This window comes from Mytilus galloprovincialis, chromosome 1 (genome assembly GCF_965363235.1).
Source record: "Mytilus galloprovincialis chromosome 1, xbMytGall1.hap1.1, whole genome shotgun sequence".
In the NCBI taxonomy this organism is placed as follows: Eukaryota; Metazoa; Mollusca; class Bivalvia; order Mytilida; family Mytilidae; genus Mytilus; species Mytilus galloprovincialis.
In genome coordinates, this window is record NC_134838.1 from 15,064,781 (window position 1) to 15,083,894 (window position 19,114).

Here is a 19,114-nt window from a genome sequence, read left to right on the forward strand (position 1 = left end):
GTTTCCACTTAACAAAACATGGAATAATACAGTGACACTTGTAAGTTATTGTCATCGTAATACTATATGTGATAACTATGTATTTTATTGAATTTACAAGTTTGTGTATAATGTGTTACATTATATTACTAATAAAACAGGTTGGCTGTGCATGTCACTAAAATATGTTGCTAATTTATACTTGAGTAAACATTTTACTTTCTTTAAGAAACTGATGACAATTAATACATTGTTAGGATTAATAAATTGTCAGGGTATAAGTCCAAAAGATAAAAGAAAATGTTTATATGTTGCTCAAGCATCAACATTGTAATACCTAATTGGTACGAGAAAGCTATATTGAAGGATTTGAATAAAACAATTATTGGTGATGTAAGTCACAGTTATAGGAATTCGCAAGCAAGATGGTTGTAGATTTATACTTATGATTAAATAAACAGAATATACATTTATTAATATACATTTCAGGAAGCGGAGGGTCGAATGGTATTTCTTAACATTAAAATTAAATTATATATAATAGTTAGGGGACGACCATTTGATATTCTGGGGGGGGGGGGGGGGCAGGAGGATTTTGAACATAGATAACTCAGCCTTGATAATCACAAAAATAAATGGTTTGTTCTGTGGTAGTTTGAAAATAAATTACCTGACTTGCAATGTATAGAAAATAAATAACTCAGCAGGTCTAATCGAACGTATGAGATGGCACCAGATTCTTCATAAATTCATTTTTTTTTCCCAAAAAAAAAATCTGGAAACACTTCCCAAATTTTTTAATAACAAAAGTATAAATATTATTTAAATATACTTTAAATGTCTGAAAATTGGTTTCATTTAACTTGAAGTATATTGTCTCAGGAAACCTTACCTCGCCTTTATTTTAACAGGGCCGTAACTCCATGTAGGAAATTTCAAAACCAAACGCTTGTCTCCATATCAAATTGTGTTCACGGCCTTGCAAGAAGAAAGTTCTGTTTTCCCTCAGACTTATAGCCCTGATTTTTCGGGATCAATGTTTCTTATTTATTTGTCTTTTGTTCATTGATTGCCCTTCTGTATTCTGTTAATGTTGCATTCCTTTTGTAATCTAGTAATTTTGTTATGAACTTGATCATGAGTTTAAAAAAAAAAACAGCAGCCACAGGCTTAACTATGTGAATTCTATTTTTGCTTTATCATGCACATTGGTCTTTTGATGTTTTCCCTAGAAACTTCAGTCTTACACTGAATTTATACATTTTGCTTTGAGACCAAAATATTGTCAAAAAATTTTTAAAACAAAACTTCATTTTCAGATTATGAAAGGTTCTTCCGAACACCCAGAAAGCATGATTTTGCATCATTTGTTCTATAGCTTCTTGGGCCTTCAGTGGCTCCAAAACCCTTCAAAAAAAATTTTGCCTCGCTCCGCTCGGCGTAGTAGGTTTGCCAAAACATTTAAAAGTGCCTAGTTATAACTAAACTTAATACTATGTGTATATGCAGTTGGGAATTTAAAAGATTCATTTCTGTAGAGGGGGATGGTTAATCTAATTAAATGTTACATAATGACTTGACTATACTATATGTATTATTTATAAACAAAACATTTAAAAAATTGTATGTTTTCGAATATCAAAAATATTGTTGTGAAAATGAATAATCAGTCCCTTGCTGTAATGAAAATGAAAAATCTTGCTTCAATAGTACAGAAAATGAATAATCTGTCCTCTTAGTTTGCAAAAATAAATAACCGATCAAAAACAAATCCTCCCCAGAATATCAAATGGTCGTCCCCTTAATACTTATGCACCGAATTTACCAAAATATAAAAATGCATTTTTTTTTTTCTTCAAAAGGGTAAAAGATTCGATACTGAAAGCCAGTTTGTTGTTACAAAGTCCTCGCTTAGTAATTTATCAGTAATACAGAGATTACTTTCTTTGAAATGCAAATCGTTATTATAGACAATGGCGTAGGAAACGAGTTGAGATATAAACAACCCAATGTGGCACCAAAGGAATGTTACCATATAAAAAATGGGAATGCGCAATAAGAAACGAAAAATCGTCTCTTTTGTCGTATTATTTATGTAGTTCATGTGTAAAACTAAAATATCTAAATTAATCTTGAAAAGGACAGATATTGATGTTCATATTTGATTTATTTAAAGTAGTTGCTTTGAGCAAATTTAGACAGTATATTTAGAAAGTTCTTGACTTCGCCAAAAATATATCATAAAAAATCGATAAGTGTTATAAACATTTAAGAGAATTTAAGACGAATCTTTACTGAGTTTGGTCATAAGTGATTGGTATGACTATAAATATTCACTTCTGTTATTGTACTATGAACAACAAAATTATTACTATACTATATTTTATTTTGCAAAATAATATTTCCGTATTCCATCAATTTATAACTAACATCAAAATTATTTTCATTTAGCTGTTAACATTTTTCTATTTAGCGGCATTTTGTTCAATGTTGTTGTTGTCTTTCTTATATTGTTTAACATCTAACCCTATAATTCATTGATTTTATATTTACATTGTGTCATAGATCAAATTTATTCGTTCAGTGTATGTTCACTTGTTTGTGTCAATTTGTCTTTTGATTGAGTTAAGCTTTTTCAATTGATATTTTATAGTATGTCTTTCTATGTTGTGTTGTTAAACTATTGTCTCAGGTAGGATGAAGATTAGAACTTATTAAAACGTTTAAACCTGCTGCATTTGTTTGCACCTGTCCTAAGTCAGGAACCCAATGTTCAGTGGATATCGTTTGTTCTTGTGGTTCATAATTGTTTCAGATTCTTGATTTTCGTTTTTAATACATTGTATAGATTAGACGGTTGGTTTTCCTACTTCTGCTTGACCAATTCGAAATACGTAAGAGTTTAAACACAAACCGGTTTATTCAATATAAACACCAATAGATGACCACCATAAAGACATGCACTCTAAATGACCATAAAGACATGCACTCTAAATGACGATACACTAAAATCATCAAATTTGCATAAAGATAAGCACACGGATCTTGATATGTGTAAAACATCATCTACAGATGAATTCGTCAATCATGACATATGAAACTCTCCCAACCCCATCCCATATTGAAACCTAAAGAAAATATGCTTTTGTATAAATTGTCCATTTCTTGTTTTTCCAGATATTTATTTAACAGAAGGATCTTTTTAATCAGGATGAATAAACGTGCAAGTCATCATTCAAAGAAGATAATTTTGTCCTTATTAATTGTCAGTTTTTTGTCATGGAAGTTTTTACCAAACTTAAACAGATCAGGACAAACACTTCACCACGTTATAAAAACAAGTAATTACATAGGATATGACAATCGACACACACTAAAACAGGTTTTAACAACCAGTGGAAACACAAGTGATAACAGTCGACACATACTAAACCAGGATTCAACATCAAGTGGTAACACAAGTGGAAACACAAGTGGTAACAATCGACACACACTAAACCAGGTTATAACATCAACTGGTAACACAAGTGAAAACACAAGTGGTAACAGTCGACACACACTAAACCAGGTTTTAACATCAAGTGTTTACAAAAGATATGATAGTCGTCCTCACATGGTTATGGGAATACTTAGTGTCCCACAAAATAACATTTTTAGAGAAGCCTCAAGAAACACGTGGATTAAAACCCTGAATAAACTAAAAAATTACCTCCCGTTCCGAATAACGTATAAATTTCTACTTGATGAGGCAACCAAAAACACATTAGAGGAAAACAATATTCATCAAGATATCCTGTTTTTAAATATAACGGATAGAGGGCGGGCTTTTAAATTTGGCAAAAAATTGTATACGTGGATTAAATATATTCATCAACGTTATCCAGATGTTTTACTTGGTGCGAAATTAGACGATGATGCTTATTTGTGTGTGCCTCAGATATTTGAAAGGTTAAACAATGTCAAATCTAATAATTTGTATTACGGCTTGAAGCATGGCACTGGCAAGAAAGTTTCGATATCAGTAAGAATAGATGAGTATTTTGTTGTTTTTGGAAAAACTCTAATTACAAGAATATCAAATAGGAGTTACTGTCCTAGCAAAAACTGCTCGAATGGTACGCTGATCGACACAAATAATGGAGGTACGTCACTTGGCGCGTGGCTCGCCGAATATACAGACATCGACTTCCAAAGTGACAATGGAAGAATGATTCAACATTTTCCGTGGCTAAATAGGAAATCAATAAAGTCAAATCTTTGCGAGAAAAAAGTAGTCATTCATAAAATTTCCATTGACGGAATGCTTAAGTTACAAAATTATAATGAAAATAATACATTAGCTTCAAAAGTCTCTAGTATTGTTTCTGTTACCGGAATAAGTTTTACCGGGAAAGTGGTAAATAATACATTTGCTTCAAAAATCTCCAGTATTGGTTCTGTTACAGGAATAAGTTTTACCGGGAAAGTGGTAAGAACTCTTCCCGCTACTTTAGAACAGAACAACATGGAATTAGCATATCACGATAGTTTTACTCTCTGTGATAATTGGGCAGTGGTTACAACAATATTTCCTCCGACAAAAGCCATTCATTTCATTTCAAAGTTGTCCGATTGGTGTCTTGTTATTGTGGCTGACGTCATAACGCCACCACAAGATAACTTTGTAAAAAATATTACCGAAGGAAATCAAAAGAAAATCAAATATCTTTCTGTGAAAGAACAACAAATGTTATACCCTATGCTTTCAAGCGTTATTCCCTTCAGACATTTTGGACGAAAAAACATAGGATATATATATGCTATTCAACATAAAGCCAAAGTCATATGGGATTTCGACGACGATAACGAAGGGATAGTCGACTTGAGCGATTTTAAATCTGCAAAATATTCAACAAACTGTAGAGAGATGGATATCAATCTTTTCAACCCCTATCCGTATTTTGTTCAACCGCGTATTCGTGTTTGGCCGAGAGGATTTCCATTGCAGAGCATAAAAGACCAGAACACATTCCCAGAAGTCTGTGAAATAGACAAACCAATCAACATTGGTGTTATACAGTCATTAGCTAATGGCCAAGCAGATGTTGACGCTATATACCGCTTCACACATGACTTCCCTTTCAATTTCACTGCTGAGAGATACATTGTTTTACCAAAGAACAAATATGCACCTTTCAATGCCCAGGCAACGATGTGGTTTCCACAAGCATTTATGTACATGGCATTGCCTTTAAGTGTGAATGGTCGGGTAAGTGATATATGGAGAAGTTATATAGCAGACTTCTTTTTTCACAAGACTGGACTGTCTTTGGTGTTTACCAAACCTTATGTTAACCACCAAAGAACTGCCCATAAAATTATTGCTGACTTTAATGGAGAGTTAAGTTTATACGAAAAGAGCCTTCAGTTTGTCGACTTGCTATCAAACAGTAGTTTTAACAGTATGAAAGAGGTATATGAAAGTCTGTACCAGAGGAACTTTATTGATGATAAAGATTTAAGATTCATTATTGCATGGACAAAAACCTTTCTATATATCACACAAAAGAATTAAGAATAATATCAGATTTTAACATCGCATTTTTTTTATACCAGATGTATTATCAGCCCAAAGTTGAATATCAACCCAAGAGCCGAATACAGATGATATGCAGTAACAAACGACAAACACTGTATGATAACAGATTCCTGGCTTGGGACATCAGCATACAGAATGTTCCGGGTTCAACAGTGTTATTGGGTACCCAACCCTCTCCTAACATGAGACAATGTAACAATATAACAACACAAAATCCAACTGTACAACACATTTAGTAAACCAAACTGTATCTAATTTAGCTACTCAATGTTGTAATGTTAAAATAGGAAATAAATTTATTTTTACACTGAGTAAAAGAGTAGTTTTGCTGCATGAATAAGTCCATCGCCTCTTTTGATAATGTCTTTCATCATTCACAATCTCCATAAAAGTCGTAGTGATTTGATTTCTCTTTGAACTATACTTTTCCGTTATGTTTTCCGTAGGCTCAATGATATTCATGTAATCCAGTAAGGTATTCGCTAGATCAACATTTAGCCAATTGGTCTGAAAAAAGTCTTTTTCTTCTAAAAAGTTTGTTTATAGTAGTTGTATCAAGTTCTTCAATCTCGTCGTTGTGCATCTCTGTCATCGAAATAATTCTCCCGTGTAAAAGATGAGATGGTGTCAATGGTCAACTACTATAAACAAAAGATTTTTGTCAGATCAATTTGCAAAATGTTGATCTAGCCAAAACCTAACTAGATTACGCGAATATCATTGAACCTAGTACGGAAAACATAACGCGGAAAACATAACGGAGAAGTATAGTTCAAATAGAAAATAAATCACTACGACTTTCATGGAGATCGTGAATGATGAAGGACATTATCAAAAGAGGCGATCGACTTTTTCGTACAGCAAAAATATCCTTTTACTCAGTGAAAAAATAAACTGATTTCCTATTTTAACATTACAACATTGAGTAGCTAAATTAGTTTGGTTTACTTAATGTGTTGTACAGTTGGATTTTGTTTTGTTATATTGTTACACTGTATCATGTTACGAGATGGTTTGCCACCCACCAATACTGTTTAACACCGCATCATTCTGTATGATTATGTCCCAAGCCAGGAATCTGTAATCATGCAGTGTTTGTAATAGTTTCAATCTCTGTACTTCTGTTTTCAAAAATTGTACGCTCGTTCTCACCTTGCAATTGCCGTATCAATCTCTTAAGAAATTACTTTCCAGGAGATGTTCAAATTCAGCTTACGTTGTAATTCATGATATAGGTGCGCTGTCGTAATAAACAATCAGTGGTGTTCATTTTTGACTGATAAATCTTCCAAATGTTAAGATAAAGGTGTTCAGTGACAAATCAGGTACAAGTTCCAAATGTAAATCTTGTATAATGCACAAAGAATAAACATACATGTATATAATATACCTTCTGCGGTATTCTTGGTGTATCCCCAATGTGTATAGGTCCAGCACATGTATATATGTACTTTTATATCAATCTGGTAAATGTTAAATATGCTAGTGATGAAATAGCAAATATATGGATGCATACACATTATGTATGGTTAGTTCAAGCTGGTAAATGTTGCATATTCTATATTGCTAAAATAGCAAATGTATGAAGACTTTGTTTATATGTTACAGTGAATTTGTAAAATCAGGGATTTTGTAAAATCACTAAAATTTCAGGGATTTTGTATAATCACTGAACTGATTAGTGATTTTATAAAATCCCTGATTTTGACAAGGTATTTTACAAAATCACTGAAATAATTAAGATTTTTTTTACAGATTTCCTGATTAAATTCAGTGAATTTGTAAAAAAAAAGTAAATTAAAGAAAGTAAATTCTTTTTTTTTTATCTTAAAATTCGTTAAAAAAAGTCAAGAGCAGTTGCACTCAACAATTTTGAGGTTAAAACTAAATGAGCAATTTTCATCAAACAACTGACACACTGTAGAAAAATTGCTCAGACACAAACATCTTCAAATTGAGAGCAAGTTTACTCACAAAAGTTAATTCTTTTAATTAAGGGGAAATTAAAATGGAACACATGCGACCGGGATAAAATAAGAACTTTAAAATACACCTTCTCTTGTTCAAGACTGTATGATGTCTTTAGTTAATTATGCCGTTGGCTTACTGCTTCATTGAGCATGCATTTCTTCCACAGTGGCTAGAGGTATTAGGAGGGGTGAGATCTCAGGCCGCATATTTTGGAACCTCTAGCTTTTGTTCTTGTGTTTTCTTTTCTTCTTTTTTTTAATTTTCGGTCATTTGATTGTTTCTGAGTTAAGTGTAGCGTCCATCTCGCTGAACTAGTACATACTATTGTTTAGGAATCAGCTCCCGGGTGCAGGATTTTTTCGATGCCTTGGAGATCTATTGGTGGCCATTGGTTTGCTCTTTGGTCGGGTTTTTGTATCTATAAAACATATCCCGTTTCCATTCTCTATTCTAGATATATTTCTTTCACCATATATTTCTCAAAGAATATTGAAACAGGTACATACATGATGTGACGGGGTTAAACATGTTTCAACATTCCATTCTCAGTTTTATTGCCAGCTCCAAATTCTCCATTTACCTGCGACATTGACGTAACAGCACAACATAAAAGTGAGAGTAATCAATAATCGTTTGGAAATGGTTTGATTCATCAGACCGACACAAAGCACACTCAAAACAACTATAAAGAACAACGTACCGATCCTCAAGTATTCAGTTTCTGAAAGCTACTTCTAAGCTAATTACAACTCATAAATAAATCACATTTCCTAGACGAAAATCTTTTATTTTACAAAAAGAAAACATTAACAGAAATGATTTACATTGATGTTGATATATATTACGGCTTTAAAATAGCAATTATATTTGTCTATGTTCATACAATTCTATTAGTTTGCTATTCTTTAGCAAATCTGCAATATTGTGACGAAGAATGTTGTTATAACAAGTAGATAGGAATGTGTTACGGCCCTTTTGTCTGTGTTCATATAGAACATTGAAAAGCGAAGTTGGCCATGGTTTATCTTTTTTTGGTCTTTTCGTGACATATAGCTCTTTAAATATTAACACATTCTCTGTTTTTCAGTTCTTTGTTTCGAACGTTCCTGGTGAAGGTTAATTCAGAAAAGCGCCTTGGACACACCAATTTGATTAAAAGTGCTATTTTTATCAAAATCTTTGACGATTTAGAACTTTTCGTTGTTTCAGATTGTATGTCATTCTATAGATATATTTTAGTTATTTTTGTAGTAAGTTGATTGTTTAAGATTGCCAGCCGGAGTGCCGCCCTCTAGATGTCTTTTGGATGTATTTGTAGTAAGTTGATTTTTGAAGATTGCCAGCCGGAGTGCCGCCCTCTAGATGTCTTTTGGATGTATTTGTAGTAAGTTGATTGCTGAAGATTGCCCGCCGGAGTGCCGCCCTCTAGATGTCTTTTGGATGTATTTGTAGTAAGTTGATTGTTTAAGATTGCCAGCCGGAGTGCCGCCCTCTAGATGTCTTTTGGATGTATTTGTAGTAAGTTGATTGTTTAAGATTGCCAGCCGGAGTGCCGCCCTCTAGATGTCTTTTGGATGTATTTGTAGTAAGTTGATTGCTTAAGATTGCCAGCCGGAGTGCCGCCCTCTAGATGTCTTTTGGATGTATTTGTAGTAAGTTGATTGTTTAAGATTGCCAGCCGGAGTGCCGCCCTCTAGATGTCTTTTGGATGTATTTGTAGTTAGTTGATTGTTTAAGATTGCCAGTCGGAGTGTCGCCCTCTAGATGTCTTTTGGATGTATTTGTAGTAAGTTGATTGTTTAAGATTACCAGCCGGAGTGCCGCCCTCTAGATGTCTTTTGGATGTATTTGTAGTAAGTTGATTGTTGAAGATTGCCAGCCGGAGTGCCGCCCTCTAGATGTCTTTTGGATGTATTTGTAGTAAGTTGATTGTTTAAGATTGCCAGTCGGAGTGCCGCGCTTTAGATGTCTTTTGGATGTATTTGTAGTAAGTTGATTGTTTAAGATTGCCATTCGGAGTGCCGCCCTCTAGATGTCTTTAGGATGTATTTGTAGTAAGTTGATTGTTTAAGATTGCCAGCCGGAGTACCGCCCTCTAGATGTCTTTTGGATGTATTTGTAGTAAGTTGATTGCTGAAGATTGCCAGCCGGAGTGCCGCCCTCTAGATGTCTTTTGGATGTATTTGTAGTAAGTTGATTGTTGAAGATTGCCAGCCGGAGTGCCGCCCTCTAGATGTCTTTTGGATGTATTTGTAGTAAGTTGATTGTTGAAGATTGCCAGTCGGAGTGCCGCCTTCTAGATGTCTTTTGGATGTATTTGTAGTAAGTTGATTGCTGAAGATTGGATGTCGCCTTCTATATAAATGTCTAATGGTTAATTTCGTAGTTTGTTGATTGTTCAAGATTGTGATTCAACCTCTGGGTGTCTTTTCGTTGTTGTGTAGTTTGTTAACTGTTGAAGATTATACGTCGCCCTCTAAATGCCAAATGGTTATTTTTGTAGTTTGTCGATAGTTGAAGATTGTCAGCTGGATCGGTGCCCTCTAGATGTATTTTCGTTGTTTTTGTAGTTCGTTGATTGTTTAATATTGTATGTCACCCTCTACATGTCTTTTGGTAGTTTGTTTCTTTTTTTAGGTTATGAACTGTTAAAGATTGTATGTCACCCTCTAAATGTCTTTTGGTTTAATTTTGTAGTTTGTTAACTGTTGAAGATTGTATGTCACCCTCTATATAGTTGTCAAATGGGTATCTTTGTAGTTGGTTGATTGTTAAAGATTGCCAATATGAATGGCCCCTCTCGATGCCAATCCGTTAATTTTTGTAATTGGTTGATTGTTGAAATCATAAATATGATCACTACGATTTTTCTCCTTCAATCGCCGTATTTTACCGAGAAGCTTTCGCTGTACAAAACTCAACATGTTGATAAAACGTCCAGGCCTCTTTCCCAATTGAATTCCAACATTAACATTTTCGACTCTACAAATAAACTTTCTTGGCCTCACTGTAGTTAATTTTCTTGGTTTAATGACTCCAATGGCTCCATATTTTTACAGAGAAGCACAGGAATAGAGGTATGATGAATAACATAATTACTAACGCTACCCAGTATTGTTCGTCGTAACCAGCCGTGACCTCTACTTCCTACCATAACTAACGACGCCTTTTCTTCTTCGGCTACTTTAACTATTTGTTCACCTGGGTGTCCGTATACTAATCTAAACTGGAAATCAACCTGCAATTGTATAAGTATTGAATAAATGTAATCCACATTCCCTATTATTAAGAAGAAATTTCTTTAACAAATCGGATTCTCGACAAGCTAGGTGATACTGAAAATAAAAATGTAAAAGTTTTAATATATGGGTAGAAAGTGAACCCTGATATTAACGCCTTTTTCGTACTTATAAGTTTCCTCTTTCACGATTTAACCTGAATGTAACTTGCCCTTCCGGAGCACCTGCATTCATTCAAATTTCTTAAGTGTGTGTGTTTCTCCTGGTCATTATTATTATTATTATTATTTTCAGTCCTTTAACTTCCTATTTCCACCAAATCCGACCCCCGTTATGGTGTATTCGTCCATTTCGTTCCCCTTTGTATCTTCGTAAATAAAGTATCCCCTTTATATTAAAAGAAGCTAATCTTACACTGATATCTTTAAGTCTGTCTGTATATGTCTTCTCTACTTCACTAGCCTTTTCTTTCATTTTTTCTAATAATTCATGTATAACGCCTGGACCTGAAATAACATGGCAACTTAAGATTCCCATTGATAGACAACAACAAAAATATGATTTTCATAACGACAACTTCTAAATTATATGTGCCTGGAACATTTTGACACAGTATTTGAAAAATCAAGCAGATTGCCCCGAGGGATACGATTGCCGTTGTTTCATTGACACCGATGTATACATGTAGCTGGATAATTTTTTTTTAAAACTAATTCAACTGCACGTGTAAAATAGTTACAAAATAGCCAATCCCGGATAAAAGTGTATAAACAATGTAATTAGACCTATTGTGTTTTATTTTTGTACTATCAATTCCAAGTTTACTTTCCACAGCAGTCACCGAGACTCAGAGTGAGAGAAGGTATTTCACCTCGTACATTATCTCCTATTTTCCTACGTTATTTCTAGGAGGCACCCACAGGCACTTGTTTCTATCCATTGGAAGACCCACTATCAACGTACATTTACTAGTGGGTCTTCCAATGGATAGAAACAAGTGCCTGTGGAGGCACCCCATCCCTTACTCTTTAAATATTTAATTTCTTTTGGGTCAGTGATCATGACTCCTTTCCGTACACATTTATCGGTTTAAACTGCATTCGTTTTTAATATAATACCACGTTTATTGACAGAACGAGCTAATACTCGATTTCAGAATTCACGGAATTTACTTCCGGAAGGGAGACAACTCGATACGATAATATGGAAGACTCCATTTCGCCGAAAGGGGTGTTTTACGATGTGGACGATATTTATTCTAATTTAAATGATGCATATGATTTAAAATTATGCAACAACAATAACCCTCAATAGCGGAATATATAGAAAAGATCACAGGAGTTATAAATTAAATATTTGAGTGGGGAATCTAGAGCAACCATTCACTCTAAAACCCCTTGAATTCAAGAAAACTATACGCATGCGCATAATTTCCAAAACAAACCCTGAAGCAAGAACGTATATTAAATGTTTATTAAACGACCTAGATGGTTCTCTATTACAATCTCAAATATCAGTTTCATAACGGTAACATATAAGTTAAACTCCACTTCAGTTCTTATATGACAGAAATAGATTGATCGGAATTCCGAGAACTCTCGCATTTTACCAAAACTGGGAATTCCCTCTGACGTGTTTCTAAATTTATAAATACACTAAATATAAATACTGCTTAATTCTGATTTTCCGTGTTGTTAAAAACACGCATATAAGTCCAGGGAATTATTAAACATGAAGATTATGAAAAGAACATTATAGGAAAGTTGTTTAAGTTCAATCCCTTTGTTTGTTTTTACCTTTTAAAGCAAGACAATCATAATAATCCGAGATGTTCCTTAATGTTTAGAATAAAACGATTGACGTGAGGGAAATGCTCTGAGCCACCGGTATAAGTCTACAGATTGCTTGAAAGCAATCGTATCCCAAAAATGGTTTGAAGAAATCAAAATGTAAAAGATTTTTTGTATTGTTTCAAGTAATAAAAAGCCAGGAAGGATCTTATAAATTCCTTACAAAAATATATGGATCTAGTAACAAAGTAATATGCGGAGAGTATCAAATCATGGCATCAGTATACAAAAACTCATCTGGTTAATTTTAACTACTAGTAACAACTTATATCTATAGTTGAAGATCTCCCAAATTGTGTATCGCATGGCGACGTTTAATGACAGAACATTCTTCTTGTTAATGACAAAATAAAAACTCACTGGCATCAGTAAAGTTATATTCCTCTGGAACATTCACCAGCAGAAGTTTATCACCAGGTATCTGCACGCGATCAATGTAATCTATAATTAAAATAGAAGTATATATAATTTCCATGCGTCTGGAGAATGTTTAGATATTTGCAATCCTCTTATTTGTCTGTTTGTCTATTTTTATTTAAACAATAAAAACTATAAAGACGTCATTTACTGATATAATGTAATGTTACACTACTGCCTCGGGTTAGGATGAAGGCTTGCGGTTTTTTCAAACGTTTAAACCCTCTGTATTGTATGCACCTGTCCTTAGTCAGGAGCCTGTTGTTCTGTGGTTCTCGTTTGTTTGTGGGGTTCATAGGTGTTTCTCTTTTTTCTCTAGTTTCCTGTTTGAATTGTTTACACCTAGTCATTTTGGGACTCTTTATAGCTTGTTTTTCGGTGTGAGCCAAATGCTCCGTGTTGAAGACCGTACTTTGACCTATACTTGTTAACTTTATATTAATTGTGACTTGGATGGAGAGTTGTCTCATTGACACTCATACCAAGTCTTCTTATTTATATCGTCATTCCTTAAAAATATACCAACACAATAGGTAGTATATGCATTAAAAATAAAGATCGTTATGAAAAAATCTTAAATCAATTTTAAATTAAATTAAATGAAATTTTCATTTATGATCATTTATAAGTTTATGTGTTTTGAATATGTATTGGAAATAAATTAACTTAAATCTTTGACCTTTTTCGAAAAGTTGTTCACGTCATACTTATGGTGACAATCAACATGGCCTTGTGTGTTTTGGACCGCAGTATATCAAGGTCTTGCTCACCTGGTTTTTATATGAATACACCCTAAAGGTAAACACTTTAAAAGAGTCAATAAAACCCTAAAAAGTTTTGGTTATGGTTTGTTCACAGCGCAAATGTAATTTGTGAATGTATTGTAATATGCTACCTGTAAGCCTATCTTATGATTTTTAACAGCACCTCAGTATTTGACACTATAAAATATTTATAAATAAATAGTATCGTAATAAATACAAAGCAAAGATCACACACATATCTTACACATATCCAATTTATAAACACCAATTGATATGCTGTTGTGACCTACGAGTTTATAGAAGGTAATCCCTGGCAGTCCTATTAAAATTAAAATATAATTTATGTCAACTTGATTTTTATGAAAGCCGTGTTGTTAGAAATATGAATAATAAAGAACTATATAAATCTAGCTTACATTTAAGTGCGTTGTCCGAATGGACGCTTCCATCTACAGCTACCACAACAACTCTCCCTGCTGCCATAGTTCCTCCTCAAAGACGATGAATAAAACGATACCTTCAACGTTAATAATAAACTAGTTAAGTTGATAACCAGTTATATTGTGAATCGAAACTAATTAGCAGTCAAGGTGGTAAACATGCCAGTGTGTATTGATCGTAATTTTAGTTGTGTATATATGATTGATTCGTTCAGTTGACATTAAGAACCTCTCTACAACGATTTTTTAACAAATTTCCGAAGATTACATTTGCTTCGTCCAAATAACTGACATGGATTAACTTTTTAGTAGTTCATTTAAATCAGAATTGGATGGTTGTCAACTTCAAAACAGTTCGCCGAGCATAGCAACATAATATAATGTGCCTATTTCAGCTTTTAATAGAAAAATTACAGATTTTACAAATTTAATTAATCTTGTCTTGTCTCCGTATGAACCTCCTTTAAATAGGAGCACCACCATGAGTTATGGCGTATAAAGGAGGACATTTGGAGCCTGTATCGGTACAGATTAATGTGAGCATTTGCCTACCCAATTCCCCAGCCAATCCGTGACGGGTCTTATTACCATTAATCATGTTTTTATTTATCAACTCGTTGTCGGACTGATTTCGTAAGACAATAACAATAAAAGTCAGTACTTACAGAAAGAAGTACTGTTTATCTTACTAACAAAATAGATAAACAGATTTGACAAATATCTGATAATGAGACACTAATGATGTAATAAGCTTACTCGTAATCTTATTTTCTCTTAATCATATATCATGGAGCTGAAAATATTAAGTTGTAAAATATTCTACCAATAGTAAGTCCCCCCCCCCCCCCCCGCCCCAACCCTTTCCTTGAGACTCGAACTGTCTGAAGATAAAAATAAGGATCTGTGATATGATTTCCAATGAGACAGTTGTGATCTAAAATTCAAATGAAGTGGATGTAAGCAATTATAGGTAACCATAAGGTCATGACATGAAAAATATAAAGCAATGAAATTGAAACCAACGGCGTAATTATAACAAAAATATTTAACGAAAAACAGTTATGACGAACACGAATCAACGACAACCGCTGAAATATATGCTCCGGACTAGGGATAGAGATAAAGAATGTGGCGGGGTTGAAATGTTTTTAAAGACACCCCTTAAACTGGGACAGTGTCCTTTTGGAAAATGCTGTTATAAGTTCTTCTAAAACATCAAATTCTTCCATTCTTACACAATAGTCTATAGTCTTTCCGATGCACTGTAAAAACGTCTGTTTCCGTCCATGTTAATCTTATCACTCGGAAGCACTATAAATCAACCATAGTTGTGTGAAAGATTCTGATTGGTTTACACAAGAACTAAACATACAGAATAGAAAGAGAAACTAAACGGTTAAAAAGTGATTGGCAAAACTAACACGTTAAGTTTCATCCCCAAACGTAAGCAGCACGTCATATTAGAATTCTGATTTACTGATTTTCAAATAAACTCATGCTGAGTTCACACGTAATTCGAATTCGATTCGCATTAACTAATTCGAATTAGTTTAATTCGCATTCGAAACGTTTAACGTCCTAACGTCAATTCTAATTCGAATTGGAATACGCATCAAATTCGCTTTACTGTCCTAACGACGTTAACTTTTAATTCGGATTAACAAAAACGTATTTCTATAATGCGAATTAGTTAATTCGAATAAGTCAATTCGAATCAATTCGAATTAAAAAAGAAGAGTGTGTGAACGCGATTAGCGAATTCGATTCGAATTCAATTCGAATTAAAGGTACGTGTGAACGAGGCATCATCATAGATACCAGGATTAAATTTTGTATTTACGCCAGACGCGCGTTTCGTCTACAAAAGACTCATCAGTGACGCTTGAATCCAAAAAAGTTAAAAAGGCCAAATAAAGTACGAAGTTCAAGAGCATTGACGACCAAATCCCTAAAAGTTTTTGCCAAATACAGCTAAGGTAATTTATTCCTGATGAAAAAGCCTTAGTATTTCAAAAATTCAAAAGTTAATTTATAAATATGACCATATCAATGATAATTCTTGTCAGCACTTCTGTGCTGACTACTGGGCTGATGATACCCTCGGGGAATTAAAACTCTCCAATCAATGGCATCGACCCAGTGGTTGTAAATAAACTCATAGATTCCAGGATTTAATTTTGTATTTACGCCTGATTTCGTTTTCTCATGCAGGTTTCACGATTTTATTATAATTTGGGTACACAAATAGGTATTTTTCATTAAAAACTCACTTATGAATCAGTAAGATAAGCTGTCTTGAAAATATGTCACAAATGACGTCAGATAATATGGTTCACATGACTATAGTGTCCAACTTTAAAGTCATATAAAACAAGTTTCTGGTAATTGTATAATGTTTAAGGAAACTATTGAACCAACGGATAAATACATACTGAACTGTTTCTTCTGTGCATGTTTCTTACATTTGGGTCAGTTAAAAACAAACCTTTACAACAAGAGATGATTTCATCATCCCAATTGAAAACTCCATTTCTATGTAGCAACATTCCAACCACGCCTGCATACGGAGAATATGTCTCCAAGTTGATACGATATTCCAGGGCTTGCAGGGGCGGATTTAGGCGGGGGCGTGGCGGGCGTGCGCCCCCCCTAAAATTTGCAAAGCATGGGTTATCCGCACGTAATAAGTTTCCGAAGAGACGACGAAAGCTAGCCTAATGTCGTTGCATTCAATCTGTTTTAACATTCAAACAAGTATTACTATATAAAACAGTAGTTTAACAGAATTATTACTATTAAACTACTAATCAACTGACCTACTGTTTATTTAAGTTCTATAAACATGTTACACTTCAAAGGAAGGTGTCAAACGCGGTACTGCGTTTGATGACAAATATCATAGGCTTTCAGCAGTTAGAATAAAACGATTATTTTTGTGACATTGTAGTTGCAGTTTTAATAAACAATTTCTTTGATAATCGAAGTTCAAAAACATCCCTACATCACTTTCCCACGAAGAAGGTGGGAGTGCCCTACCCGCTATTTGGGTTATTTTATCATGGCACAACCAAGAAAGCAGTCTAAGTTAGATTCTTTCTTAAGGAAAGATAAAGATTATGGTTCAAGCGAGAGGTTAGTTTGTTAATTTGACTCATTATTTAATATCTCTGTGACAATATATGATTCTCACTTGCAACATATAAAATTTGCCGAAGCATGCATAAACGGTCAAGGACCAAACCCGTAGGTACTACAGTATTACATGGGATCCCAAGAAAATAAGCACAATTTTTTTAAGGATCTCATTTTGATTTTAGTGGTTAGCGGCCAATTTTTTTTACAGTAAGTAAAAAGTCTAGCCCGACCTCCGAAAATAGAACAAAAATAAAAACACGTATTATGAATTGACAAATAAAATGTACCAGTTATAATTTTCGTTTTCAAAATCTTATATTGGTCAGATGAGCTATCGTCATTTGCTTCGTCTCACTTTGCGTCTGTCGGTCCGACTGTCTATCTGTCAACTCTTCACATTTCCTTCGTCTTAACCAAGAAATTGAAGTTTGGCAGGGCTAGTGGTTATGGAGAGTTAAAGTAATTTTAAAGTTAACCGATTTAATTCCACATTATTGAAACCATGTACAGTTGGCTTAGACACATCGACTTTGTGCAAAACAAGAGATCATTATTTTTGTGGAAATCCTGTATCTCTTTAGGTCGCAACTACCGGCCGTGTAAGGCCTGTTCAAACGTTTAAAACTTCGATTTGTTGTATTGCCAATGAGACAACTCTCCACAAAAGACCAAATGACACAGAAATTAAAAACTATAGTATAGGTCACCATACGGCTTCAACAATGAGAAAAGCCATATCTTGCAAGGTTTAGTGTAGATTTTACCTAATATTACTATATAGATGAGTTTACAACAAGTGCTGATGTCATGATTGTAGATTGGTTTGCAAAGGATCACATCATCAAGGTATGCTAGTAGATGGTGGAAGACAATGCGTTTGTGTCTCCCTGTGTTTCATGGCATCTGTTACCCACGAACCATCTACTCCATCTGACGTTGATCATATCCTTCAACTTGGTACAGATCTTTACCACTCAATATCCACACATAGGGGTTATATGCTTATAAATGAAATACCCAGTACCGTTAATCTTGCGGGAAGAAGTTTACACTTTCGTGTTATAGAGTTGAGAGGTGGATAAACAGCTCATGCAATAACTTTGATTATTTTAACCTCAAAAAAATTTTCGCCTCGCTCCGCTCGGCGAAATTTTATTCTGCGCCCCCCTAACGTCAAATCCTGTATCCGCCCCTGGCTTGTATTTTCTATCATGATTTCCTTGATAGAGGGTTGTTGCTCAAAAGGAAACTATTACTAGTAAACCCGAGTTTAACGTGGTAAAGTTAAAGTCATCGCTTCGTAGGTTTTATGGACGCCTACACGAGTTGGTTGACCGTTATGAAATATCCGTTTCACAGATGATAACGGATATGTTCCTAATGTCGTAGCTACAATCCCGTACCCTTTTCCCGAATTAAACTTATTACCTGCTTTGAAATAACATGAGGAACACGACAGATGCCAGATGTGGAGCATGATCTCCGGAGCACCTTAGATCTCCCCTATGTTTAGTGGGGTTCGTGTTCAGTCTTTAGTTTTTTAAGTTGTTTTTTGTTTACTATTGTGTGTCTATTGGTCTTTTTTTTCGTTTTTAGCCATTGTCAGTTTATTTTCGACATACGAGTTTGAATGTCCCTCTGGTATCTTTCGAATGTCCCTCTGGTATCTTTCGAAACTCTTGTAATAATGAACCCATAACTATAATCGGGTAAAAAGAGATTCCTTCAATGATTGCTGATC

At 34.2% G+C, this 19,114-nt stretch overlaps 2 protein-coding genes across 2 annotated transcripts; one reads left to right on the plus strand and one right to left on the minus strand.

Annotated features, from left to right (window-relative positions):
- Nucleotides 1-3,190: 3,190 nt before the first annotated feature.
- On the plus strand, nt 3,191-5,533 carry LOC143061942 (uncharacterized). The gene has a single exon (XM_076233806.1). The coding sequence runs from the start codon at nt 3,191-3,193 to the stop codon at nt 5,531-5,533; it is 2,343 nt and encodes a 780-aa protein (XP_076089921.1).
- Nucleotides 5,534-8,429: 2,896 nt separating this feature from the next.
- On the minus strand, nt 8,430-14,500 carry LOC143066681 (universal stress protein in QAH/OAS sulfhydrylase 3'region-like). The gene is made up of 4 exons (XM_076239516.1): nt 14,215-14,500; nt 12,978-13,058; nt 11,182-11,273; nt 8,430-10,766 (listed from the first exon to the last, which is right to left on the minus strand). The coding sequence occupies exons 1-4, from the start codon at nt 14,279-14,281 to the stop codon at nt 10,542-10,544; spliced, it is 465 nt and encodes a 154-aa protein (XP_076095631.1). The 5' UTR covers nt 14,282-14,500; the 3' UTR covers nt 8,430-10,541.
- Nucleotides 14,501-19,114: the final 4,614 nt, after the last annotated feature.